This window comes from Oxyura jamaicensis, chromosome 1 (assembly GCF_011077185.1).
Source record: "Oxyura jamaicensis isolate SHBP4307 breed ruddy duck chromosome 1, BPBGC_Ojam_1.0, whole genome shotgun sequence".
NCBI lineage: Eukaryota > Metazoa > Chordata > Aves > Anseriformes > Anatidae > Oxyura > Oxyura jamaicensis.
The window spans coordinates 204,218,225-204,244,986 of NC_048893.1; the positions used below are offsets into that span (position 1 = coordinate 204,218,225).

A 26,762-nucleotide genomic window follows, 5' to 3' on the forward strand; every position below is an offset into this window, starting at 1 on the left:
GAAAGGAAAGGAAAGGAAAGGAAAGGAAAAGAAAGAAAAGAAAAAAAAAAAAAGGAAAAAAAAAAAAAAGAAAAAGAAAAAGGAGAAGATGAATGTTTCTTACTGCCCTCTGTTCTCCTGGTCCCAAGTGCTGGATCACTCAAGCTGTGCCAGGGGAGGGTCAGGTTGGAAATGAGGAGACATTTCTTCTCACAGAGCGGTCAGGCATGGGGACGGGTTGCCCAGGGAAGTGGGCATCACCCTCCCTGGGGGTGTTTAAGGAAAGGTTGGATGTGGTGCTTGGGGACATGGCTTGGGGGGTGATATTGGTGGTAGGGGGGTGGTTGGACCAGGTGATCCTGGAGGGCTTTCCCAGCATTTATGGTTGTGTGATTCTGTATGCACCCAACTTCACTCAGCTGTCCTATGAAGATGTCAAGGTGAGTAGCATGCATGGTTTATTTGTCCCCCTGGCCACGTGTGGGCTAGACTTGCTGTCTATCATGCTGTCCCACATCATGATCATTAAGAATACAGTGAGTATAGCATCAAAGGAAGAGAATGTCAAGGCCCTGAACACCTGTCTCTCATATCTGTGCTGTTTTTATTTATTATATCCTGATGATTTGCTTCTCTGTTGTGTATAGCTTTGGGAAAAATGCCTCTACTCTGGTTCATGTCTTCATGGCCAATATCTTCCTCCTTGTACTCCCTGTGCCAGATCACATTATTCACAGCGTAAAAACTGAACTGTTTCTCAGAGATATACACAATTTTCTCACTACAAGAAGGCACTGATGTCATACAGAGAAGACACAAGGTTTTGCACATGTTAGAACACCTGGTGAATAATAGTTTAGGTACTGTCTACTCCATTGTGCTGGGCCGGGCTGGGCTGGAGCTATGCTCCCTGCAGCAGCCCACCAGTGCTGTGCTCTGCACGTGTGGCCAGAACAGCCCTGGTGTCACACCGCTGCTGTGCCTGCTCTGAGCAGTGCTGGCACCGCACCAGGACTCCTCCAGCCCCCAGAGCCGGCAGGCTGGGGGTGGGCAGGAGCTGGGGAGGGGGCATCACAGGGCGGCTGACCTAAAGCACCAGAGGGATATTCCATGCCGTCTGGTGTCACACTCAGCAACAAACGGTGGGGAAGGGGAAGGAGAGGGCAGGGGGGCTCTTGTGGAAACGTCTGTCCTCCCGAACAGCGGCTGCGTGCATTGAGGCCCTGCTGCAAGGACGTGGTCAGGCATTGCTTGGTGGGGGGAAGGAGAGAGGAATTTCTTTCCTCTGCACTTCCACATGGCCTTTGCTTATTTTTTTTCCCATTTTCACCTTTCCCTTTTCCATTTAGTATTATTATTTAATTAATAATATTTTTCCCCATATAATTATTTTTCCTTTAATTAAAGTATCCTTATCTCAACACGGGAGTTGTTTCTTTCCTTCTTCTTTTCTTTCCTCTTCTGAGGAGGGGGAGTGAGAGAGCGGTTGTGGTGGAGCTCAGCTGCCTAGCACGGTGAAACCACCACATCCATCCTGTCACCTGTTCACTGAGAACCGTGAACCTTTTAACTCTGTGTAGCAGGGGGGGGACACCCTGTTTGTAGGCCCCCACCACTCTACTTGCTGCACAGAGGAGTCTTGCTGTATCTACAGCCTTCTATACATTGATCCCATTCCTGGTTGGCAATGCAGGGCCTGTGACTGATCCTAAGCTAATGGGACTTCCCTTTAGACAAGCAGGATGTAGCAAGGGAGGTGTGGGTGAGGGTTTCTCATGTTCTCTATGACACTGGGTAAGCTGCAGCCGTCCTGAAGCACATGCAGGTAACTTACAATGCTTCCCAGGTGTGCTCAGACATCTCTGCGTGCACCAGAGAACAGATCTACATGTGTGCAATAGTGGTTTGTCCAAGATTTTTACACCTGTGGCCTAGGATGGGGCTGTGAAGATCTAAGGACTTGGGTGCATGGCCAAGCCCTCAGCCCCAGCCAGGTGATGCTTCCAGCGGGATAGGACATGTCCAGCGGCTGTGACTCGTGCTGCTGGAGCTGGAAGGCAACACACATTTCCCTTCCCCACACCCAGCCCACACTGGGGTGTCGCAGATGCAGTGGCCGGGATGCTTCACCTGCTCTGCCTGGACCACCCAACCAGTGCCTCAGTGCAGATCCCTGGCAGCCCTGCAATATCACTGCTGCGGCACTGGGTACCATCACAGCACGGCACGTTGTAACGGGAGCAGAATTAGAAGCAAAAAGTATGGGAGCACGGCACTGCCGCTGCACCATCGGCATCCCATCTGCATTACTGCAACAGGAGAGCCAGCTCCCATGAGTCTCCTGAAACTGTTACACAGGAGGGAAACTAATCAAAACTGTCCTGGTCAGAAACTCAGATCATCCTAAGGCAGATAGTTGGGGGGGTTTCACCCCAGAAGGTCCTGCCTGCCCCCGTTCCTCCCTCTGCCTTGATTTCCATTGATCTGAATGGGATTGCTGTGGTGTATGGTTGGAGAGTGGGAAGGCAAAGCTGTGCCGTGTGCTTCGGACCCAACAGAATGCCAGTGGCAGTGCTGGTTGCAGTCCTGCTGTGCATGGGGCCCATCACCAACAGCAGGATGCTTCCTCACTGGGGCTGGAAACTCCTGGCTTCTTTTTTTCCCTTCCATAAACCTGCCATTACTGAGAACAATACGGGAACACTGGTATTTACTGAAGTATAAATGGGGACATGAAAATCACAGGAAAATAACAAAACATACTGCATGTATTCCAAGTCAAACCAAGAACTGAATGGACATCGGTGCTTTACAGGTTACCCCTGGGGTTTTGCTGTGACCCTAACAGCGCAAAGCCCCTTCCGCAGGCTGAGCCCCCCTCCTCGGCTGGGGCAGGTTAGAGCATTGGGTTTAACAAGTTCACATGGATTCCTCATCTCTTGTGGCTGACTGGAGAAATATAACTTACCACACAGAGGTGATACCGAGTCTCCCACTGTGCTGGGGCTGTGGTACGCTCAAAAGCTCGTTACAGTAAGAGGAAACACAGCTACATGGAGCCCCAGATTTATTGCAATGAAAGTATAAACAATATTATAAGTATACAGAAGACTGCATCAGTACAGTGGCTGACCTTGTGTCTTTAGCAAGCTTTGAGCATTCACTGTGCACTCCTTTGTCCAGGATGATGAAAATGTAGAATAAAATGAGCCCTAGGAGACATCCTTTGGGTAAGCCACTGCTGACTTTTCTCTGGGCTGAAAATAATGAACCTTTAATTTAATCAGCTTCCCATAGAAGAAGGTTTCTTCCACTTCCCTTACAAAGTAATTTTCTTTAGTCAAACTTTTTGGGGACATGCAGGTGCATTATGTCCTCGAGATCCCTCCAGCTGGAGCAACCCTCACAGAAGCCTGGATGCTGTGAGTGGCAGGATTTCCCGTTGTAGTAGCCTGGCTGACTGTGCAAGAGTTTTACCCAGATGTGTTTACCAGTATGCTTGATGACCTTATTCTTTATCACAGCCAAGAACAGAAATTTTCCCCTGGTCAGTAGGTCTCAGGGACCCAGTGAAGCCCCTTGTTGCAGGCAGAGTAAAAGGGATGACTGCCCGTCCTCCAGCATCATGGCCATTTGAAATAGTCCTGCACCCTGCCCAGCAGCTCTGCAGTTTCACATCCGAGTTCCTTCCAGATACATGTGAGAAACACCTGGTCCTGGGAGTTACAGATCATTCACTGATATTTATTTGGTGTAATGTCTCCTCCATACCGATTTCAAACTAATCAAGAGCTTCTTAGACACCTGCTATGAAGCCCACCTTGGTCACCAAGCAGTCCACCCACTTCCTAGCTGGATTCCTGCTGTGGATGCATTCAGCTTTCAGCTGTCAGCATTATTTGCAAGGTGCTCTTCCCAATAAACTTAAACTCCTGCTTATGTCTGACCTGGCACTTTTTTCTGGGCATTTCATGTGTGCAAGCGTCCCTCTTAATGCCTCCAGCCATGGCCAGGCCAGGCCGCTCTTTGGCACAGGAGCCTGAGGAAGCCCCTGCGAATGGCCTTGTTTTTCATGCTGTAGAGAATGGGGTTCAACACGGGTGGGACAAAAAGGTAGACATTGGCCATGAGAGCATGGCTAATGGGTGCAGCGTTCTTCCCGTACCGGTGTATAATGGAGAGGCCAGCCAACGGGATGTAGAAGATGAGGACAGCACAGAAGTGAGCAACACAAGTGTTCAGGGCTCTGGCCTGCTCCTCTCTAGAGGTGATGCCCAGCACGGTCCTAATGATCATGGCGTAGGAGAAGGCGATGAGCAGCGAGTCCAGGATCACCATCGACACCAGAGTTAAGCCATACAGGCTGTTCAAGGTGGCGTCTGTGCATGCCAGCTGTATCATGTCCTGGTGCAGGCAATAGGGGTGAGAAAGCACATGGGACCTGCAGAAAGGCAGCCGCGTAAGAAGGCAGATTAATGGAAGCAGTGTCAGAGTGCATCGGCCAACGATCCCCAGCCCAATCTTCACAATCCTGGCCCCAGTGAGGATGGAGGAGTACCTCAGCGGGAAGCAGACGGCCAGGTAGCGATCAAAGGCCATGGCCAGGAGCACTGAGGACTCCATGAAGGAGAAGACGTGGATGAAGAACATCTGGGTGAGGCAGACTGGGAAGCTGATCTCTCTGGCGTGGAACCAAAAGACAAACAGCACGGTGGGCAGGGTGGACAGAGTCAGGCCCAGGTCTGTGGTGGCCAGCATCGAAAGGAAATAGTACATGGGCTCGTGGAGGCTGTGATGGGCTCTCACAACCAGCAGGATGATGCCATTGCCCAGCACTGCAGTCAGATACATCAGACCAAAAGGAATGAAAACCCAGCGGTGGGAATGAGCCATCCCGGGGATGCCTGCCAGCAGGAAAGCCAGGGCATGGCTGCTGTTCCCTGGAGACATGCTCGCCCTGGACATGGGCTACGGGACCCTTTCCCATAAACAATTCAAAGGTAGAGCAGGCTTAGATTTCACAGAGCAATGAAAACAAACCACTGGCCAGACACAGTCGGGGGGATTGTCGTGAAGATCTCATTTCTTCTCTCTTCCTTGAAGATGTGCCAGAGCAGCGATTAGCATGTGGCAATGCTGGCTCAGCCCTTGTTCCTGCTTCCCCCGGGCTCCTCACCTACACAGCAGATAGTAACATCATTGGTTGCACCAGGGCTGCATCCCTCCCAGGACACTGCTGCAACCTCTCCCAGCCTCCAGGCCACGCAGCCGTCCTACCCGGGCCCCGCTCTCCAGCTCCACCAGGTCCCTCTGGGGCTCCCCGCACAGGGTCAGCAGGCTGCTTGCGGCCTCCCCCGGTCCCCCAGCCCTTTTCGTACCTCCATGCCCAGTCCCTGGTGCACACAGCTCACCTGTGTGCAGGCTGGAAGGGGCTTTGGGCAGCCTGGGCAGGCAGGAGGGGTCCCTGCCCATGGGGGGGACAGTGGGTGGGCTGTAAGGCCCCTTCCAACCCAAAGCATTCGGTGCTTCTGTGAGTCCTTCGCCCTGGTCTCTGGGAGGTACAGAAACAGAAGCAATTACCAAAATTCATCTGTCACCCGCTCTGACCCCAAGGGGACATGGTCACTCCCTTAAGTCTAACTTTGGTAAGGCACTGGTGAATTTAGAATGCTATCATTTCCCTTCGCTTCGGAGAATATTTACTATTCCAGTCCTTGTTGTCATTACTACAGCTCTCAGTGACAGCCCATCAGGCTACTCAGAGTGACGGGCATTTCAGCTGATATGTGTGTTAGTAATATGCACAAAAACTATAACTCTTAGCGGGAATGTTGTTTTTACAGCTAGCAGTTATGGGTAGGATTAAGCAATGCTCCCTCAAAGAGAGCTCTCTTCAGCTGCAGAGCTGTCAGCGCAGAGCTTCCAAGCCACAGCCCACGGATTCCTCGGGGAGATGCCGAGCTCTGTGAAGCACAGCTCATAAACGCAGCGCAGAGCTGAAAGGGCTTAAGCTCAGGCTACAGGGTCTGCACCTCTTGGAGTTGCAGGTAAAACAAAATGTTGTAAAACATTCCTCCAGCCTATGCAGATGATTTGATTGTCTTTGCTGCTCTTTTCAGGGGCGGCAACAGCCGACGAGGAAGAAGTTAAATTCTCCAGAACTCGGCACTCAAGGAATCCACACTCCATCTGCCTATGCAAACAAGGAACACGGCATTGTTTAATTGGAGGGCATGTGGCTAAATTCATTAATGTGCCATGAAAAATGGAATTAGTCTATTTCCAACTGCCCCACTTCTCAGACAAAGCTCCAGACATCTGTGCCTCCACTCTTTACTTTGCCAGCTAAATAATTAGCTTGATTAGCTCAATTAGCAGACAGCTTTCTGGGTGCTCTAGTCATCTTCAACATGAAAATATAGATTTAGGTACTTGAATTTTGGTTTTCAGACTTGAACATATTCCTCATCTTCATAATCTATAAATGTTCAGACTACCAGCAAAAAAAAAAAAAAAAAAAAGAAAAAAAAGAAAAAAAAAAGGTTATGCTTCTCACTCTGTGTATCATCAAGTGCTCTTGCCTGAGAGAATATTAATAAAACTGCAAAAAGAATGGCTTAATGGCTTTCCCTACCAGCTAGCATTCCAGCACAGGGAGGGACTTCAGTGCTGGGGACCAGTCCTCCACCCGCAGGGGTGCAGACCACCCCAGAGCCTGGGCATCCCATCCTCTCCCCCCTGTGCCCCTCCAGCTTCACCCTGCCCAGCCTGACTGCTCCATGCTGAGGCTGAGGAAGGAATATCGCTCGTCTGCTCCTCCCACACTCCTTTTCTTTTTGCCCTTGGTCAGACAGACGAGCCATGCCTCTGCACTCGAATGAATTTCCACCATGCAGCTCGGTGCTGTGCCATGGGGGAGGCGTGGGTGCTCCGGCCCTGGTGGATGCTCAGCCCCTGCCCAGAAGGATGAGCATGGAGCCTGGCGACAGAGAGTAATCCACCGTCTGCCAGGCTCCCTGTAAGCCAGGAGCAGAGAAGCTGTTTCACCTGCTGCATTGCTCCATCTCCAAGCGTGCTCAGCACCAGTCGCTTCAGGGACAGGATCAAGACATTGCCCCATCAGCAGATGGGACATAATCTGTGTTTTGTGAAAGATCCATGAAAAAGCAGTTTTCAGCATTTGGTTTTAGAGCCTCAAGTCCTGTCTGAAATATGCAGTTATATCACTGCATACTGCTCTCTGCAGAAACGTTTGCTCCCTCTTCCAGTGGATGTCTTGCTCTTGCACCCCTGCAGTGCCCCTGTGACACAGCAAGAGGCACATGAGCAGTGGAGAACACAGAGAGGAGACAGCGCGGTGGGAAGAGGTGATGGAAATGCGTGTGAATGGATGGATGGACTGATGGAGAGGCAGTCAGGGCTGTGCTGGCAATAGCTGCCTGGGTGGCTAGGTGATGGCTTTGAAGGGGATTGATGAGCATGAGGGGATGGAGAGCATGAAACAGCTGCAGGAAAGTGCAATGAGAGATAAGAAAGCCAACTGTGAAACAAAGTTATCCCTGATAGCTTTGTTTCCCTGATTACAAAATCTGAACGGAAAAATGATGCTTACAAAATTAAAACATTGGTAATGAACTGAGACTGACATGGGAACACATGGCTGCCTCAGACGTCCTTACCTCTGCTTGGCCAGAGTCCTTAGGCACAAGAGGCAGAGGGAGAGGGAATCGCTCCTGCCCGAGTGTTGCACATGCAGAAGCAGCTGTCTGTTTTTATAAATGCCCATGTGAAATCTCAGCAGCAGTGAGACTCACCTGGGACCTACTGCAGGGGCTGAGGCCATAAAATGCAAACAGTCCAGGATGGTGATGGTACTCCCATTAGTACCTTGGGCTGCTACCACCCTAGGAGCAGCACAGGGATCAGCACTGCAAGAGCAAGCACAGGAACCCTAATTGCTTAGGGAATGTTGGTCAAAACACTACATAATAATTAAAAAGTTATTTTTTCTTCCTTTTTAAGATGATTTTTTAGGACCTTAAACATTGAAAAAGGTCATTTATTTGCCCAAAGTGTAGGTGTGGCTCTAGGGTGAAGCTGCTGCTCTGCACCTGTCAACTAGGTCTGAAGGTAGGGGCATGACTCTCTGGAAACACTACTTAGATTTCTTCACTGAATTTGGGGTAAAAGAGGGCATCTTTAGATTTTTGTGCCCCTGGAAAAACGCACACATACCTGCCAAGCCTTTTAGTGCAAAAGTGGTGTCTCACTCTTCTTTCTTTCTTGAGAAGATACAAGTCCTTTCATGGTTCCTTCTCTCTGGTGTTGTCAAACACTGAAAACTTCATGTGTAAAATGAAAAATATTAACAAAATAAACAGAAACATCCCAAATAAAGCTATTCCAAATTTAAGCATTCCCTGGAAGAATCTGTGGGACAGGGTTGGGGCAAAGCAGGAGCAAGAGGTGTTTGGTTGGATGTTTGGGACACCACCAGGCAGCGCGTGGCTGCTATATGGAGAATGTGGTATGAGGGCACATCTGCTAAAAGTCTCCGTCCAAGGAGGTGCTCCACAGCCCTGCCGTGAGGCTGGGCAGTATCCAGGAGGTTCAGCCCCGTCTGCAATGTGCTGTGTGGTGAGATGGGGCTGCACTTCCTGGGGACTGGGCTTCCCTCATTTCATTCTCACTTCCCTGCTGTATGGACAAAGGTAGTGTTTCTCCAGCCCCTGTCAACTGCTCAAGTTTAACAGAGTGGGAACATCAAAATCACATTAACTTCCCAGCAGTTTTTCACCGATTAGTGAATGTGTCCCCAGTGCAGGAGTTCTTCATTTCTGTGGGGTGGAGCCTTCCTGCACAGCAGCAGTTACGTAGCCTGGACAAAGAAAGGTTAAGGGAGACGTGCTAATAGGCTGGAGAGGAGAAGTTAAAAAAAATAGTAAAATAATAAAAAATAATAAAAAACCAAAATATTTAATTTGTGTGTTTGCTTTTTACCAGCTACTGAAAACCTGTGCCCTTCTGGCCATAGGAGTCCTTGGGATATGGAAGAGAAACTCCTGCTTCATCATCTCAGAAGCTTTATCCCTGTCAGTTCAGGTCTGGAATGGAAAATGAGCATGTGTCTAATTCTCTTACAGAAGAGAATTTGGGCTGGAAGGGCACTGAACAGAGGTGGGAGGAGGAGAGAGGGCGGAAAAAAAAAAAGGAAAGATGATGCAGAGCAGCCAAGATAAGTCATTCTGGAATTTCAAACCTTAATTTCTCCAAAGTTACCAAGGGGGATAGATCAAAAATCTCTTAATATGCAAATTGTATTTCTCAAACATCAGACTTTGCTGGTGATACAGGAAAAAAAAGTTGTGGTCCTGTTCCCAGCCAGGCCTTGCACAACCTGGCCTACGGAAACCAGGACACAAAGCCAACCTGCTCCCTCCAGCCTCACCCATCGATTCCAGCATTCCCCTAGGGGCTGGGTGGTCTGAAAATGATCCCTCTTGATTTACAGACAGATATTCTCTGCCATAATACCTCTGTGCCAGAAAGTGCAGCGTACAAAGCCAGCAGAAACAGCTACCACAGGAGCACAGAGCCACCAGGTAGCTCGGGTATTTCCGTGCTGATGCTTAGAGAGAGCAACCCCTTTATTTACTACTCAAAAGCAATAAGCATCTTTTGCAAAATAAGAACAAGTACTTTACCATTCATCCTCATTTCAAGTCGTGTGGGAAAACACAACAAACATGCCACAGGGATGGCTGAATTTTGTTATGATTATTTTCAAATCATGACAGCTGTGAGACCTGTCTGCTGAAATGCTCTGTTACGCTGATGCTCCTGACAGAGAATTCCCTCTGGAGGCATAAAATCTTGCCTCACTGCATATATAACCCCAGCAGGGGCAGCACAGAGTCAGTTTAAGAGTATTTTTGGCTTAAGCCGAAAGATAAAATGAACATTTTTTTTTTTTTTCTGCTCCTGTTATAATGGTGAGTGTGGGGATCAGAACAGATAAAAATAATTATACCTGGTAGTCCTCTGGTATCCTGCTCCGTAGACTGACACAAATCCTTTGAATAAGGATTCCATGAAAGGCTCTGGTGTTTGATTAGTTCCGTATATCTTTAAGCTGAAATTTTTAGGAGTTTATTTCAAGTAGACAGGCAATATGTCACAGCTGTTAGCAAGAACAACCCTGCAGAGAAAACACAAATGCTGCTCTCATAAGCATGAAATCCACCACCACCACAGTTTTCATTGCAGTGATTCTATTATCCTAGCGCGGACATTTGACTAATTCTTTCCCTTACCACCTGCAAACACTGCACATGATACCTGGTATGAGATCAGTTATGAGATAAATAAGAAGCTTTATCTTCCATCCAGCTATGTGCCAAGCTGTGTGACCTTTTTCACAGCGGGTCTGCGGGAGGGCAGCTCCAGGAGCTGTGACATCACCCAATGGCTGAGGAGGAGCAGAGACTGCAACCTCTGCTCAGAACTGTTTTCTGATTTATATAGTTTAGCATTATTTCCTAATCCCTTTTCCAACCAATTTTAACATTCCTCTCATGCAATCTATTCAGTTGTTAATCTGTGCTGTCGTTGTGGAAGTTCCCTCAGTTTCTGTCCAAAGCAACATGGTGTGTTCATTCATCAAAGGTCTGCAGCGCTGCCTCAGGTCTGGGAGAAGCTATGACAGAGGAGAACAATCCATCAACCTGCTAGTGAGGACGAGAAGAGTTTCCCATCAATTCAGTGCTGCATGGTGTAATTCATAAGGATTCAGGGGTTTTCCATCATTTTTTAAAAAAGACTTGTACCATATCCAGGCTGCACAGATTGCAGTTCCTAGGAAATGAGAGGACATCAGGACCACCTTACGAGGTGTGCACACAACCAGCCTCATGGCCATAGTTTTTTGATGGCCTGGACTCCCAGGCGTGTTACGTTTCTTTGGATTTGTTCTGCTTACTTCACTGATGACATTGGAAGTTGTGTTATTCTGTATGCTAGAAAAGCAGACCAAAGCCTCCACCGGCACATGCATCACATCTCCGTGCCGACCCTCACTGACTGCGGTCTGTGTTTCTCCGCTGTGCCGGGGTACTGCAGCCCTAGGAGGTTCATGGATATTGAGCTATGCCCTGCATGGCTCAGCTCCTCATCTGCTCCCTTGCCTTCCTGGGGTCAGCAGCACTCTTTGCCATGTCCCTGGAGGGGCTGATGACTGACGGCCCTCTGCCCCCACTGATCTGCCCCCCGTGCAGCCATCCCACCTGGCTGCCCTCCCCAGAGCACCCAGCAGCATCGATGCTTGTCTTGTCCGTCCTGCACAGTTTTGAGAAAGAGGTACCCTCGTCTTTCACACTGTGATGAGAAACACCTACATCTTCCACCCACTTCTCGTGAACCCTGTCCTTTACAGCATCTGGACAAAGTATTTTTGCAAAGGCAGCTTCAACTCATTTCTTTATGGAACCCTTCAAAGAAATCCAGAGGTGACTAAAAGCAAGCAAGCATCCTGCACGCTCCAAGTGCAGAACCACAGGACAGTGCAAGTGGGGAGGGTCTCTGGGGGTCTCTGGTCCAGTGCCTGCTCAAAGCAGGGGCAGCTCGGGGCTCAGACCTGGGCAGTGCACAGCCCGTGCTGCATTTCCAGGACCCCTATTATCGTTTAGACAGAAATCTGCAGGTCAGGTGCAGAGGAGAAGCCAGCTGAATCCAGGTGATGATAGGTCATGCCTTTGAGAGATAATGACCCAAACCAACCATATCCTCCCTGCTAATTCCAGAAATGTCTATCACAGCCATGACTCAGCTGTGTTAGATGCTGTGAACATCTCTGGGTGTCAGCCCCTTTGTTCAAGGAGTTTCCAGTCTTGGTTTAAGGCAAGACGTAGGAGTGAGATAAACAGAGCCCTGGACACTTTTTTTCACTTTTTTTTTTTTTTTTTTTTTTTTCTCCTCTGTTTTGGGTAACAAAATAGCTAATGAAAATTGACCTTTTCATCCTCGTCCCACAGAGCAAACCACCCAGCCTGACCCCCAGCCCAGCTCCAAGCACCACGGGGGCCTGGTGGATGGGGAGGGGAGCGCAAAGCAAAGCCTGGGCACCCTTAGTGTGGGGGGCTTTGTTTGCAGGGCGCTGGTGGGAGCTGAACTCCCTCCATCTGGAGAGGGAGACTGGGGACCCTTGGGTATGAGTGTCTGCCTTGTGCCCTGGCATTACAAATCCCCCCGTGGGGGACCAATGTCTCCTGCAGGGCCCGACGACACGAGCCTCCCAGCAGTCCGAGTCCAGAGGTTTCCCCACTCGCAGTGCACCCTCTGCTCGGCAGGGAGGTGGCAGGGAGGAGGAAAGTTCCAGCCGGCGGAGTAGGCAAGGCAGAACCGATGCCCAAAAAGGGGACAGCAGGAACTGAACAGCCATGGCTCAGTGGGGAGCGGTGGGCTCCGTGTGGCTTCACCTCCTTTCCCATGAACCAGGAGTCAGGAGAACAGGCACGGATTCATCGCAACCCCCAGATATTCCTGCAGCCCTCCCAGTGCCACGGCCCCTTGCCAGCACGCTGTGTGGGTTTTCCCCTCCCAGCCCTGTGTGCCTTGGCAGGGGAGCACCTCAGGGTGCACTCCAGAGTTTGGCAGCCCCCCCAGCACAGACAGGCAGACTGCAGACATTTGAGGCGTTTATTGGGGGTTACAGCCCGCTGGCACCCAGAGGTGCTGCGGTGCGGCGGGGCCCTTCCCCGGGGCCCTTCCCCGGCCGGTGCCGGCAGGCTCAGTGGTACTTGCGGGCCAGCGCGTGAGCCACGACGCTGACCAGCTTTTGCCAGGCAAACTGGCAAGCGGGGGTGAAATCCCTGGCGAAGTGGGAGGCCAGGACGATGATTAGGATGTCTCCGAGGAGCTGGAGGAGAAAGCGGAGAACAGGCAGGGTTAGCGCTGCTTGAATCACAGTGGGCCACGGAGCATCCCCCCCACCAGCCCAGGGGGCTCGTCTGACTTCTCCCCGAGGCTGAAGCCCCCCTGCACGCCCTCCTTCCCACCCTGAGCAGCCTCTGGGCTGCATGGTGTGGCTCGGTGCCTGCTCCCTGCAGCTGCTAGGACAAAATTCTGCCTTTCCAGAGAAAGCCCTTGGTTTGGAGAAAGAAATCGTCTGCTTCATTCTTAAACAAAAAGGGAGGTGGGTGGGGAAAAAGCTCTGAAAATGTTTTCCTGCATTCTTGGGATACTAAAGCAGTTTGGCCTGACATCCACCCTGCCAAGTGCTGCTTGTATTTTTTTTTTTTATTTATTTACACGTAAATGAATAAATTCATCAATTTTTATTTATAAGTGTTAGGGGAGGAAAGAGTGCCCATCCCAACAGGCGCCCATGCTGGACAAGCCAGAGATTTGCTCTATAATTTTAGGGCAGATTAGCTGCTTACCTTGCTATAGGACCTATGATTTCCTTAAATACTCTGTTCAGCATCTCTCCACCTCTAATTCCACCACCTATGCTGTACCTTCCTCTGTGTTTGCTTTTTTATGTCCTCAGCCCAAGTGCTTCCTTTAGGTTACAATCTCTCAATCCTTTCTCCTCCCCATTCCTGCACTGACACAAAAAATGGGACTATTTAGCCTGAAAGACACCTGCTCTCTTGCAAACGCTTCAACACGTGTTGTCTTGCTTGGATACTATGCAGGGCCTCTGCCTCCACCAGCCACAGAAAGTAACCCAGGCAGCAGCGTGGGAAGCAATTCCCCCCAGTTTTGAACCAAAGCACTATGCAGGGAAGGGCTCAGGCTGCAAAAACATCTCACCCTGAAGTTCTCGGGGTCCACGTGCAGCTTCTCACAGTGCAGCTCAGACAGCTTGGCGTAGGTGTTCTTGATGTTGTCCAGGTTCTTCACGGCTTCTCCAAAGGAGCTGAGCACTTTCCTGCCATGGGCACGGACCTTGGGGTTACCGACGATGGCGGTGGGGCTGGACAGGTTCCCGAAGGAAGAGAAGAACCTCTGGGTCCAGGGGTAGACAATCAGCAGCCTGCAGAGAGAAGGGGAGACATGAGCACACACACACACCCCGTTAGCATTACCCCCATGACTGCAGCGGTTTCTCCATGCAGGTGCAGCCGAACCCATGCCCGGGACCCGGACCTACCTGGCCAGGGCCTCAGCCCCGCATTCCTCCACGTTGACCTTGCTCCAGATGCTGGTGATGAGCTGCTTCTCCTCGGCTGTCCAGTGCACCATGGTGTCGGGCGGAGGGTAGCGTGTGGCTGCAGGAGGACACGGACCTGGGACCTTGTAGCGGAGCTGCAGACCCCTGGGGGCTTTTATCCGCTGCCGGCAGCTCCTCCCCGCCCCGCGCTGCGGGGCCATTGGCTGCGGGTGGGTGGGGGTCCGCGCTGGAGGGGAGCAGGAGGGGACAGCCAGGGTGTGGCACACGGAGAAGGGGCCTCGGGTTATCCCCAGTTCAAGGGCTTTATCCCTTCCCCCCCCCCCCAGCTGTCAGGTCACCGGTTCCCATCCCCGACCTGGGCCCTTTTGCAGAAAAAAGAGCTGCACAAGGCACTGCGCAAGGGTCCATCTCCATTTAAAACACGTGCACGGGACTCATGGAGAACGAGCCTTGTGCCTTTGCCAGCCCTGCCTAGTTTTTCATCAGACGAACAATGAATGCCCCTGCCAAAACGCAGCCAGTGTCGGGGCAGCCCCCCAGCAGATGCAGGGATGCCTGCACTGCAGGACTCCAGTCCCTGCACACCACCAGGAGTGCTGGCGCTGCTCCGAGGGCTCAAGGGGTGCAGCGGCTTTGCAGCTGAAATCTGCTTTAGCCCCTCTGTCCTCCTCCTGCAGCAGAACTCGACCTTTCAGTTTTAGCTTTGCTGTTGGAGCTGGTGGAACTCCCCTCAGCTGTAAGGTGACCAGCCAGGAGCTATGTGGTGGTACAGGGAGCAGAGATCAAACAGGACTGTTGTTTTCAGACGAGTTCTGCTTTAGTTCTCACCCATAAAGGGCAGGTGAAATATTCTCTGACCATCAGGTTTGCCCCCAAAGGACCTGCCGTGGGCTCAAAAGGCAGCAAAAGCTCAGCTCAGGGATGCCCAGCCAGGGGCTTTCCCTTCAGATCCTGCCATGGTGAGGCTGGTGTGTGCCACATTTTCCTGCCGGTTCAGGAGTTTGGATTTCATGAGGATCGCTCCCTTGGGACACCCCTGAGCACAAGGGGTGATGCAGCCTCCCCAGGAGCAATGCCCCTCCACTGGGGGCTCTCCTGCTTTGCTTTCTGGGCAGAACCCCCAAAACCAGCGTCTCTGCTGAAAGTACAGGCTCTGTGAGCCTGATCCCAAGGCACATGGAACAATCTGCCACCTTCCTGTTGTTTTTCACGGGACGTGGATTGTGCTAAGGGATCTGTCTGATGGGGGCACCGGGACCAGGGAGTGAAGCCACCGGTGGGCACTGTCTGTGCTGCCGTGTGGCCGCGTGCAGGGATGGGGACCCAGGCAGGGGACCCCAGCAGCAGGAGGTGCCCTGCTCTGCTCCCCTGCAGGGGCCAGCCTGGGGCCCGGGTGGCTCACGTCCAGCCCCAGACACCGCGTTTGCCAGGCAGGAGGAGACCAAATTGTTGAAATAACTGTCATTTCTGCCTGGTCTGTGAAGAACCGTGTTTGTATGAAACTGTGAAAATCTACCATGACATCTATGAAAAAAATCACAAGAGTCTGTTTTTTTTTTGTGACACCTGAACAAGACAAACACTCTGTGCCTCCCCAGGCACCCTGCAAGGAAGAAAGCACTTTTTGACCAAATACTAAAATCTTGTCGTGTTCTCAGTGTAAGCCCTGACACCAGCCACAACAGAGCAGTGTGCGTGAGAAGGGGATTTTTGGGTCACCAAGGGCTTTGGTGCCCACTGGGTCAGGGGCAGAAGAGGGGGATGCCCACAAACAGGATGAAGCAGCGGGGAAGCAGGGAAGGTGCAGACGGGGTGTCAGACATGCCGGGATATATAGTTGTGCCCTCATTTTTCCCTTCGAAAAGCAATCGTGTCCTTTCAGCTAGCGGATGCTTTTGCTGTCCCCTGCTCAGTTCCAGCAGGACGGACAGTGCTTCCCATGCAAAGAACAATCTCTACTTTAGAGTCCTGCTCTGTGCACGCTTAAACACCCAAACAGCTTTGCACGTACAAGGCGTCGATTGATTTTCACTTACAGAAAATTATTAATAGTCACCACTATCCACTATTAGCAGGATTCCCCACCCTCAGCCCCCACCCACAGTGCAGAATGGGCAGCATAGGGTGAAAAAGAAGTGCATAAACAAGGTCTGGACAGGTCTTGATAGCAAAATGTTTATCTAAAACCTGTCCCCACCCAGCTGGCTGCTAGGCCAGTATGAGTCAGCTCATTTCTGGTAGGCTTTATGCCAGAAATGGGCTGGGGAAGATTAAAGTCTTCATTTTGTTTATCCTCCCTAAAAAATATGGTTCATCTGCATTCCCCTGGGCTTGTGAGAAACCCCCCTGGTTTCACAGTAAACTACAGATATCTCCCCCAGTGCAACCCCCCCAGCAGACAAGCCCAGACCAGCAGGGCTGTGCCCACCCAGTACACAGGTTTCTAAGTTTGATTTCCAGAGGCAGACCCCACACAACCACCCAGAAGACCACCGAGAGCAAAGGAAGCCAGCACATCCCGACGCCCAAGCCCTGCCCGAGCCCCCAGCCCCGTCCTGCGGGTGCCCAGGTCCCCAGCCCCCAGCCCCGCCAGCCGCCAGGGACACACAGACAGAGGGGCCTTCACAGGATGAGCTTTATTGGGCTGTTACAAGCTGACGGCTCCAGAGCATTTCCATGGGTGCATGACATGAGCTGGAGGATGTTCTGGGAGCTTTGCTGCCAGCGCTTTAGTGGTACTTGCGGGCCAGAGCGTGGGCCACCACGCGGACCAGCTTCTGCCAGGCAGCCTGGCAGTCGGGAGTGAAATCCTTGCTGAAGTGGGCGGCCAGGACGATGATGAGGATGTCACCCAGGAGCTGTGGGAACATGAGCACCCTTGGTTAACAGTGCCCAGGAGACTGCCGATCCCTGCACCCAGCCCCAGGGAAACCTACAGGCGTTTTGTAGGCTTAAAAGTCTCCCTGCAAACTGCAGTCCTTTTTAAGACATACCTTAAACTCATTAATCCTCTTTTTCAGTCTAAATCGCAAAATGTGCGACATATGAAAAGTACCAGCCCCTGTTTAGTCTGGGCCACTGACTCCAAAGCTTTTCATCTCAACCACTGATCCCAGGCAATATTTCTTCCCTTTGCTACTGGTATGGGATGAGTAACCAAAAATTCTCCAGCAATTCTGTTCATTAATTTTTTCTCCCTTGTCTTCATTTGGGAGTTCTCCTGAGCAGGAGGCACAGCTGAGCATCTGCAGGGAGCTGGCAAAAGCAAAGCACTCTGGCACCAAGGACAAGCTCCCACTGGCATGGGGGGATCCCTAACAGCCCCAGTGACAAATGCTGGGTCTCCTACCCCACCGGGAGATGCTCATCTGCAGAGATGTGGGAACAAAACTTCTCTCTTGATCTGTGTTCCACTCCTCTTTGGCTCTTGGCATCTAGCCACTGTCACTTTCTCATCACTCCTCTCTCCTTTCTCCTCCACGCCAGGTTTCACTCTTGCTCCTTCGCTTCCCCCTTGCCTCAGACCTCTTCCTGCTCCAACAACTGCTTTCACTTCATGCTCCCCCTCCCTTTCTGCACTGCAACCACCTCCTCACTGCCTTTCCTGCCCCCTTGCAGCCTTGCTTTCACCCTCCCAATGGCCCCTTCAGCCCCTTTGGTCTGTTCTCTCCAAGCTACAAGTAGGTCCCTTCCCTGCCCATCCTTCTGGATCTGCCCCTTGCCTCAACCACCAGCTTCTCTTCCTCCAGCACTGGCGTATCTACGGGGAGTCCCCACTTGTGGGACTGGGGACATGGCTTGGGGGGCACAGGGAGAAACTCCCCATGGAGATACAAGGGGAAGGGTGCCCTGGCCAGGAGGGTGGCTCACCCTGAAGTTCTCGGGGTCCACGTGCAGCTTGTCGCAGTGCAGCTCGGACAGCTGGGCGAAGGTGTTCTTGATGTTGTCCAGGTTCTTCACGGCATCTCCGAAGGAGGTGAGCACTTTCTTGCCATGGGCACGGACCATGGGGTTGCCAAGGATGGCAGTGGGGCTGGACAGGTTCCCGAAGGAAGAGAAGAACCTCTGGGTCCAGGGGTAGACGATCAGCAGCCTGGGAAGAGAAGGGGGGACATGAGCACACACACGGTTAATGCTCCCTCCTGTGACTGCAGCAGTTTCTCCATGCAGGTGCAGCCGAGCCCATGCCCGCGAGCCGGACCTACCTGGCCAGGGCCTCAGCACCACAGTCGGCCACATTGACCTTGCCCCAGAGGCCGGTGATGAGCTGCTTCTCCTCGGCTGTCCAGTGCACCATGGTGTCGGGCGGAGGGTAGCGTGTGGCTGCAGGTATGGAGGAGGTCTCGGCTCTTGCTCCCGCGGGGATCGCACGCTGGCGAGCGGCTGTCCCGTCCCCACTTTTATACGCTCCGCCGGGCCCCTCCTCTTCCCCCTGCACCCCTCCATTGGCTGGGTCCCGGGAGGGGCCCCCGCAGCCCTGGCACCCCAAGGGAGGGGACGCGGTGTCAGGGTGGGGCCCCAGGGCACGGTGCCCAGATCCGCCACCACCCTGCCCCCCGTCCTTGATTTCCAGCAGTGCAGCTCCCTGCGGGAGGGCGGCATTTATCTCCACGCAGAGTCTGAGCACAGCACCGTGCGAGTCCCCCCGACGCCCTGGGAGGAAGGCGCGTGCCAGGCTTGGTGCCCCTCGGATGCTGCAGCCGCAGTGCTGTGTGCCACGGCAAGGCAGCAGAGCAGGACCTGGGGCTGTTGGGTCCTGGCTCTGAAGGCACCAGCTCCGTGCAAGAAGTTTGTCCTCTTCTTGCAGGGCCTGCTAGCGTTGGGTTCTCCTTGTCCTTTTCCATCAGCTGTTTAACATTTTGCTAGCATTAGAGTATCAATAATGGAACCACGGGCAGTTGGCTGCAGAGGCTCCTGCCTCCAAGAGCCTTCCAGCAGAGGCCAAGTGTGGCAGTGTGGAAGGGAAGTGCCCTAACACAGTGCCCAGGAGCTGCCTTCACAATGTTGGCCCGCAGAGGTGGCCCCGGGTGAGGTGGGGAAGACTGGGCATACTGGTGACAGTGCAGATCTGCAGCAGCAGGCAGCAGCCACCCTGTGAGTGCTGGGACAGGCAGCGGGGTCCCTTGGGGCTGCTTCAAGTGAGCAGGAGCTGGGGGAGGTGGGATGGGTGCAGGACCAGGGGCTGGACTTTGTCCTGCTGGAGCTGGCAGCTCAAAGGGACACTGGCAGGCCCAGGGTGGCTGCGTGACAATGGAGCAAAGCCTTTGTGTTGGCCATGGGCTACGTCTGCCACTGTTAGCTGCAGCACCAGTTCTGCTCCGTATGCTTGCTCTGGAAGGGGCTTGGTCAAAGGACCCTGCCCCAGGCACCCCCCAGCCCTCCATGCTGAAAAGTGCAATGTTTTCGGCAAACCTGCTCCACTGCCATGCCTTCTGCCTTCTCTCTGATAAAGGGGTGGGAGGGCGCAGGCAGAGGAGTTCACTGCTCCGAAACCACAGACGTGTCCCTGAGCCGCTCGCCGTGCCGTGGGGATGCTGTGAGGCTCAGGAGACCAACGAGGGACATGACCCTCTGCATGGCATGGAGACTTCGGGGAACTTTCTTTTGCTAGTGAAAACTTAAATATAGGGGCCATTGAGAACAAGTTCTCTGTCCTTCCTGTACATGAAATCAACATTTTTTGTCATAGTTTTTCCCATGATAGTGGCAAAATATAATTTGTGACTGTTACAGTCTAGTAATCTGAGAATGATAATAATTTAAACAAGGACCAAAAAAATAATATGCTTCCCTCTGTGAAAGAAGCTACAAACAGACCTAATCTCACTGGCATTTCTCCCATTGCACATTTTCGTGCAAAGATTTGTTCCACTTTATCTGTGAAAGGCTTAAAACGTGAAACCCAGTGATGTTGCCTGGTGTCTCAATAAACCACTGGTTTTTCTGTATGTGGTTAGTAGTGTCTTTATTTGTTCTGGTCTTGAATGTTTTCCTGGGTTCTCCAGCTTAGACAAGTCTCACTAGCATGAATTCATAGAAACAAGGCGTAGCTTGTGGTACCCCGTGTGTGAGCACCTCATCCCTGTTCCCAGCACCCCGCTGTTGTCCCCCCACCCCATTCCCACAGAGAAGCAGACGCCCCTTGTGATGAAGCAGTTGGTGTTTATTTGGCAGTTACAGACCAGCAGCCCCAGAAGATGCTTCCCCGTGACCTGGGAGCCTCTCCTGGTGCGCATGGTTGCAGGAAGCTCAGTGGTACTCGTGAGCCAGAGCATGGGCCACCACACGGACCATCTTCTGCCAGGCGGACTGGCAGGCCGGGGTGAAATCCTTGCCGAAGTGTGAAGCCAAGACGATGATGAGGATGTCACCCAGGAGCTGGCGGTGGAGGGAGGAGAAGCTGTCAGCCCAGGGTTCTGCACCACCACCCTCCCAGCACTCAGGACACCCCACCTGGGCTGTGCCTGTGGTCAGAATGCACCGATCGAGGATTCATTGCAAAGCAAGGAGCTGATTTGTCACAGCCCCATGCAGAGCACCATGCCCACATCTCTGGCCCTGACCAGGATGCCCTAGTGTGCTGGATCCCCCTCCCCAACACCTTCCCTACACCTGCTGTGCTAGTGTCCTTGCTCTGGCTGGCCTTGTCCTTGCGTTCACTTCCCTCCCTCTCCTTGCTTTTTCTTGGCTCAGATCCTTTCCTTCTGCTGAAATGGATATGTTTATTTTCTGTCTTGGAGTAACTATTCCCTCGTGCCCAGGCTTATCTCCTTCCTTCAATCCTGTCTCAGTCTCTTCTCTTCTGGTCTCTGGCTGCTCCAAGCTCATGTTGCTTCGTCCCTGCTCACTCCGCAGCCTGCATTTCATGCCCAGCCACCTCACCTGCTTGGGTCCCTCCTCTCTCATACCTTCGCCCCAGAACTCCTGCCTGTTATCCTCAAATATGCCTACGCACTCCTCCCTGCACCGCCCCTGCCCTCAGCAGGTGCCTAGGTTCAGGCAGCCCCAGGGATTTGCTTCTGGGTCTCGCTGGCTGCCAGACCCCCAGAGCCCTCTCCAGAGGACAGAAACCTCTGTTCTGCTGAGGCTGGAGTCCAAGCGCCGCTCACCCTGAAGTTCTCGGGGTCCACGTGCAGCTTGTCACAGTGAAGTTTGCTCAGCTGAGCAAAACACTTCTTGATGTTGTCCAGGTTCTTCACAGCTTCCCCAAAGGAGGTGAGCACTTTCTTGCCATGGGCACGGACCATGGGGTTGCCAAGGATGGCGGTGGGGCTGGACAGGTTCCCGAAGGAAGAGAAGAACCTCTGGGTCCAGGGATAGACGATCAGCAGCCTGGGAAGAGAAGGGGGAGACGGTCACACACAGGCACTGTTAACGCTCCCTCCTGTGAGCTGAGCCGATGACTGGGAGCCGGACCTACCTGGCCAGGGCCTCGGCACCACAGTCGGCCACATTGACCTTGCCCCAGAGGCCGGTGATGAGCTGCTTCTCCTCGGCTGTCCAGTGCACCATGGTGCTGAGCAAGAGGGCTTGCTTGAGGCTTCTCTGAACAATTACTAGGAAGTGGAGCCAAAGCCTGCTCCAGGGATTTTTATACACTAGTAACAGCTTGTCCTAATCTCAGTTGACATTGCCATTGGTTGGGGCTGGGGAGGGAGCTTGGCTGCACTAAGAAAGATAGCAATTTTGGATCCTGTCCAGGGGGAAAAGAGGCCCTTTCCCCCCTCTGCCTTTGAGTGGACAAGCTGCATCTCGCACCCATGAGCTTGTAGACGCAGCCCCGAGCGCAGGTGGAGCTCCTCCACGGCCATGGGTTACCAGTGTTACAGCAGGAGCCGGGGGCCTGAAGGTGCAGAGGAGATCCAATGGGACAGGCAGCATCATTCAAAGAGCTTGCAGTCCATGCCTTGGCCTTGGTTTCAGACTCCTGACGGTGCACTGGTACCCTGCACTCCTTGGAATCCATCCTGAACAGCTCTAGGCATCATCAGCCCCAGCTTGAAGGATTGGAGGCTTCCTGGGAAGTGGGAGCACAATGATTACTCCCAAATGTAGGCATTGTGCTTTAAATGCAAGATTCTCCTTCCTTCTCAGTCCTAACAAGGAGCTTCACAGCTGCTGTCCATTGCTTTTGCCCTCTGCAGTTGTCCACAGCCGTTGTCTGTGCTGTTCTCAGTCATAGCTCTGCAGTTGACCATCTCTAGCATAAGCTCCTTCTCAGAGAAAATGAACCCGCCTGGGAGGCATGATTCTGAGTGGTTCTCAAGAGCAGGGTGTGAGCCCTAGCCTTCGTCCTGTGAGCAGCGTGAGCCAGACACAGCACCCACACGGACGGTCAGTCCCACCCGATGCCGGTGGGAAGCTGGCTCCAGGCTGTGCTGTGCAGAAACACTCTGATGCCAATTTCCTCTGCCTGCCCTCCAGGAAGCAGAAAATCAACTTTATTTCAGATTTTAAATGCCTCGTTACTGTATGGCGCTGATGACTGTCCCTTAGTCTAATGGTTGGGTGGCTTTGGGGCACACTTCTAAGCCTGCCAAAACTGGAATCGGGGAATACACCATGTAAAAGTCTGAACTGAATAGGTAACCATGCGGGTTTTTTTTTCAGGCCTTTAGCAGAAATATGTGCTGAAACCTTGCCTGCATTGCAAAATTGGATGGTTTGCTATATCAGACACCAGCACTGACAAAGCCTTGGAGCCCTTCTGATAAATAGCATATCCCATATCCCAGAAGAAATGTGATGTCCTCGCAAAGCAGCACTCCTGCTATTGGTGGAGCTGTCTCGATCAGATTGATTGTTCACATAAAATAACTCAGCCCCATGAAATAGCCTTGCAGGAATGCTCTCTCACTGCCTGCAGGCTGAAGTCTGTCCTCTTGTCTTCCCCTTGGCAGCAGTCTTTACAAATCTGAAGGGCGCTATCTTGCCTCTTATCAGCCTGCTCCAAATTAAACTGTCAGTAAGTTCCTCCAGGCTTTCCTCTGGTCAATGCCATTCCTTTCCACAGCTGGCATAACTTTGAAAGTTGTCGCTTTTTTCCACCCTCCTACTTGGCAGAGCATCTTGATCCAAGGTGTTTCCTACTAATAGATGAGGCCATCAAAGAATAAGAGAAGTATAAGTAGTATCATTCTGCAAACAGAGTCCTGAGGTACTGTAGGATATGAAATGAGGGGGCTGTAATGCCAAGAAATTGCTCTGCAGACATGGCTGCAGATTCTTTGTTAGCAGGGTGGACCAGTGAATTGGTGGCACCCATCCTGTGACACCTCAGCACCAGACCAGCTCAGGTGCACCATCCCACAAGGGCAGGTTCAAATGCCCGTCCAAGGTGCAAGGTGAGCTGCTAAACCAAGAGATGAAGCAAAGGATGAACAGCTCCTGGGGCTTGCCGAACTTTGCCTTACTTTTCTTTCTCTCCTTCTCCTTCAGCCCCGTCCCCCCCCAGCCCACATGGCTCCTCACCCACTGCTGTGGGCAGCAGCCTCTGTGGTGCTCCTGCTGTTCCTTCTGGAGAACGTCTCTTCCTGGTGAGTGACTTCCTCAAAGCACTTTTCACATGGTCTCCAGCAGTAGAGCTGCAGGGCAGTTATCGGCTGTCAGCTGAGAGAAGAAAAAGCATGAGATGAAACTCCCTGTTTCACCGCCTGACTTCCAGGGGCTTTTTAGTTGTGATTTGTCAGCCACAAAGACTTTTTAAGGAAACACGGCGAGGCCTGGTGAGCAGTGTTTGCATGCTCAGAGCTGCCAGCCATGGGATGTCTCCTGAGGGGGCTGTTCAGTGGCACAGGCTTGGGGGGGGGGAGGAAGAAATCATCATGATATGCCAAGTGGAGGCAGTTTCTGTAGCTTCTTTCCAGTTCACAGCATCGGAGGGAGATCTCAGTCCCCTCCTGCACCCACAGCTATACTTTGCAGTGGCCTTATCCCAGCCACGCTCACAAAGGAGGGAGGTAGGGGCCCCTTTGCTGTCTGCGTAGGATGAATTTCACAGTGCTCAGGATGTTTCCCTCCAAAGCCCTTCCATTTGTCTCCGATGCGGGTGGAAGAGCCCCCTGTGTGGTTCGTCATCTCGTGGCCCCACACTGGGTCATGCCCACTTCCATGGACAGGAACCTTCCTATTTTGTACATAAAGCATCCCACCGGCTGCAAAAGACAGCTCCAGGCCTTTGTAAGGGCAGCAGAGGTTACCGGTCACTCTGATTGCAGCAGGCAGTGTCCTGCGCCAAGCTTTACCCGCGCCCTTATCAGCTGGAGCGGCAGATGTACCCAGCCTCTGGATCCCGGCCAGCCTCTCTTCTCTCTCCTTCAGAACACCCAGTTTCTGAATTCTAGAGCCAGTCTGCCTTGTGGGTGTGTTTGCTCCCACTTTATCTGCCGTGATCTTCCTTCCGCGTCTGAACAGCCCTGTCGAGGCTCCTTCCACTCTGTGCCAGCATCTCCTGGTCTCCCAGAGGAGGGCAGGACCTGGCTGCTTCCTCCTGGCACGGATGCAGCAGGCAGCAAGATGGGAACGCGAACTCGCCCTGCAGCAGCCAGCACTGCCTTGGCAGGGAACCACTTCTGGTGGCTCTGAGCTCCAAAAGCTGTTAGCATCACACAGAGCTCCTGGGATTCGGGGAGCAGACAGGGATCACTCAAACGGTGTAACAGCGGGCGAGGCAGAAGTGAGGTCCTGAACACAAGCCAACTGCCATCAGCCCAGCAAAGGAGCAAGCTGATGGCTTGCTGTCACCAGGGCCTTTTGCGGCTCCCAGCATCTGTCAGGGGCAAGATTTAAACTGTCTACAGAATCACTGCCAAACCTAATAGCAAGAATAGTTTATTGAAGTAGAATATTGCAAAGGTGATATTTAACAAAGGCTGATGGCCAGGTTCAACTTATTACTTACTGCACAGAGGATATAATAATAATTCAAAGTTTCCCATGCAAGATGTTAATTCCCTGTGGTACAAGTTATGCATGATGCTGGTCACTGACCAAAGGTCTGCAGTTGGTAAAGGACCTCTCAACCTTGAGGAATGTCCTTGAGATGTATGCCAACTCAAAGGGGGATCACCGCCTTGCAGCCAGATGCAGGGAGAACTCCAAAAAAGGCTCACCCAGACTGCATGCTTATGGAATAAAGTGTTTGGCTTTTTGTCAGATTACGTAAGAGGAAAAAGGTAAGCACATGACTCCTTGTGCGCACAACTTCTATTGTTCCTTGAGAAATTAGCCTTGGAAGCACCTTCTGCTATTCAAGTGTTAATTGCACCATGAATGTTCCGGTCTCCACGCTTATGAACATCAAAGCACACCATGAAACCTGGTCCTGTGTGGGTTTCAAAGAACAGACTGGAATTAAAGAAGTTCAGGGCCTATTCAGGGTACAGGCCTTGACTTCCTACAGATCCTAAACCAGACTACTGCGAGTTTGGTCAAGGAGTGCCTCCACCAGAGCCTCTCAGCACTGCGCTGCACTGCCACTGCAGAAATGCCCTGAGCTCCCGGTGAAGCACCAGCACTGCTGTTCCCCGTCGCTGTGCTGGTGAGGCTGGGCCCTCCTCCCCAGGGTAATGTCTGTAGAGCATGGTGGCCTGCAAGTGTGCATTTGGTTCCCTGCTCTCCTGCCAGCTGGTGGAAGGACTTCCTCTCCACTCCGCTGGTGCAAAGGAAGGATGTACTGCTGACCCTGTGACCTTGGCAGAGAGAAATCAGTCTACTGCCAAAGCACTGCTAGGACTGGGCTGTGTCATTTTAACACCGCCGTGGTGTCCACCGTCCATCTAGCCTGCCATTTAGGCCTCACCACTGGGCACTGTTTTGGGTCAGATGAGTCCTTAGGGTTCCTAACTTTGCTCTTGCTCACACAAGAGAGGCACAACTCTTGCTCGGAAAGTCTGGCATGCTGCAACGCCTCTTCTGGCTCTGCAACACAGCACGAATCCTGCTCCTTGGCAGGATAAGGCCAACAAGACCACCCCATCCCTGGCTGCAGTGCATGGTCAGGGAGCGGGATGCACCGGGGAGCTGCTGGTGCTGAAGCCCCTCCTGGGAGGGAGCTGCTTGGGGGAGAGGTTCCCACCAAGCCCAGCAGAAAATCAGGCCCCAGAGGAAGAGGGAACCCGTCAGAGTCTCTGCCAAACACAGGGTATGTGCTGCTGGCCCCAAAGTGCAGGTGACCTTTTCTCTTTGGTGGCAAACTACTCTTTGGTGGTAACGCTCTTTAACTAGAGTGAACCCAAGACACCGAGTGCAGTCTTACCTCCTGAAATCATGCTGAAATGCCCATTTTCTGACTGAAAGAATGATGTGTTGTAGGAAAGCGGGACTGGTTTCTTTTTTCCCCCAGCCCAGGATGTGCTTGGCACTGCTGGCAGGGCTGGATCCTCTGCCTCTCAGACTGGGTGCCTGTCTGCCATAAGATGGTCATGAGTGCAAATCCCTGCTTTATCTGCAGAAAAGCAGAAAGATTGTTCCTAAATCTTGCAAAACAATGATTCCATCATTCTGAGACACAGACATCTGTCCTTTTTGTTTTTTAAGTTACTCCTGAAAAAGCATTCCTGAAACCAATGTGCTTATGTTGAATCCTTCCACTACAGTGAAAAATCATTGC

At 52.3% G+C, this 26,762-nt stretch overlaps 3 protein-coding genes across 5 annotated transcripts; all 3 read right to left on the reverse strand.

Annotated features, from left to right (window-relative positions):
• Positions 1–3,123: 3,123 nt before the first annotated feature.
• LOC118160550 (olfactory receptor 51G2-like) lies at positions 3,124–6,760 on the reverse strand. Its single transcript, XM_035315352.1, has 2 exons — positions 6,614–6,760; positions 3,124–5,155 (listed from the first exon to the last, which is right to left on the reverse strand). Exon 2 carries the CDS (start codon positions 4,942–4,944, stop codon positions 3,970–3,972), a length of 975 nt encoding a protein of 324 aa, XP_035171243.1. The 5' UTR covers positions 4,945–5,155; positions 6,614–6,760; the 3' UTR covers positions 3,124–3,969.
• A 5,904-nt stretch (positions 6,761–12,664) lies between these two features.
• Positions 12,665–18,703, reverse strand: LOC118169611 (hemoglobin subunit beta). Of its 3 annotated transcripts, none has more exons than XM_035331017.1 (3): positions 14,132–14,537; positions 13,792–14,014; positions 12,665–12,892 (listed from the first exon to the last, which is right to left on the reverse strand). In XM_035331017.1, exons 1-3 carry the CDS (start codon positions 14,350–14,352, stop codon positions 12,764–12,766), a joined length of 573 nt encoding a protein of 190 aa, XP_035186908.1. In that variant the 5' UTR covers positions 14,353–14,537; the 3' UTR covers positions 12,665–12,763. The 3 variants fall into 3 exon arrangements, with proteins under 3 accessions (XP_035186908.1, XP_035186924.1, XP_035186917.1); XM_035331033.1 differs by lacking the exon at positions 14,132–14,537 and adding an exon at positions 18,358–18,703 and having other exon boundaries at positions 12,749–12,892; XM_035331026.1 differs by lacking the exons at positions 12,665–12,892; positions 13,792–14,014; positions 14,132–14,537 and adding exons at positions 16,770–17,010; positions 18,023–18,245; positions 18,358–18,534.
• Positions 18,704–20,294: 1,591 nt separating this feature from the next.
• Positions 20,295–21,733, reverse strand: LOC118169624 (hemoglobin subunit beta-like). Its single transcript, XM_035331042.1, has 3 exons — positions 21,573–21,733; positions 21,262–21,484; positions 20,295–20,530 (listed from the first exon to the last, which is right to left on the reverse strand). The coding sequence occupies exons 1-3, from the start codon at positions 21,662–21,664 to the stop codon at positions 20,402–20,404; spliced, it is 444 nt and encodes a 147-aa protein (XP_035186933.1). The 5' UTR covers positions 21,665–21,733; the 3' UTR covers positions 20,295–20,401.
• Between the last annotated feature and the right edge of the window lie 5,029 nt (positions 21,734–26,762).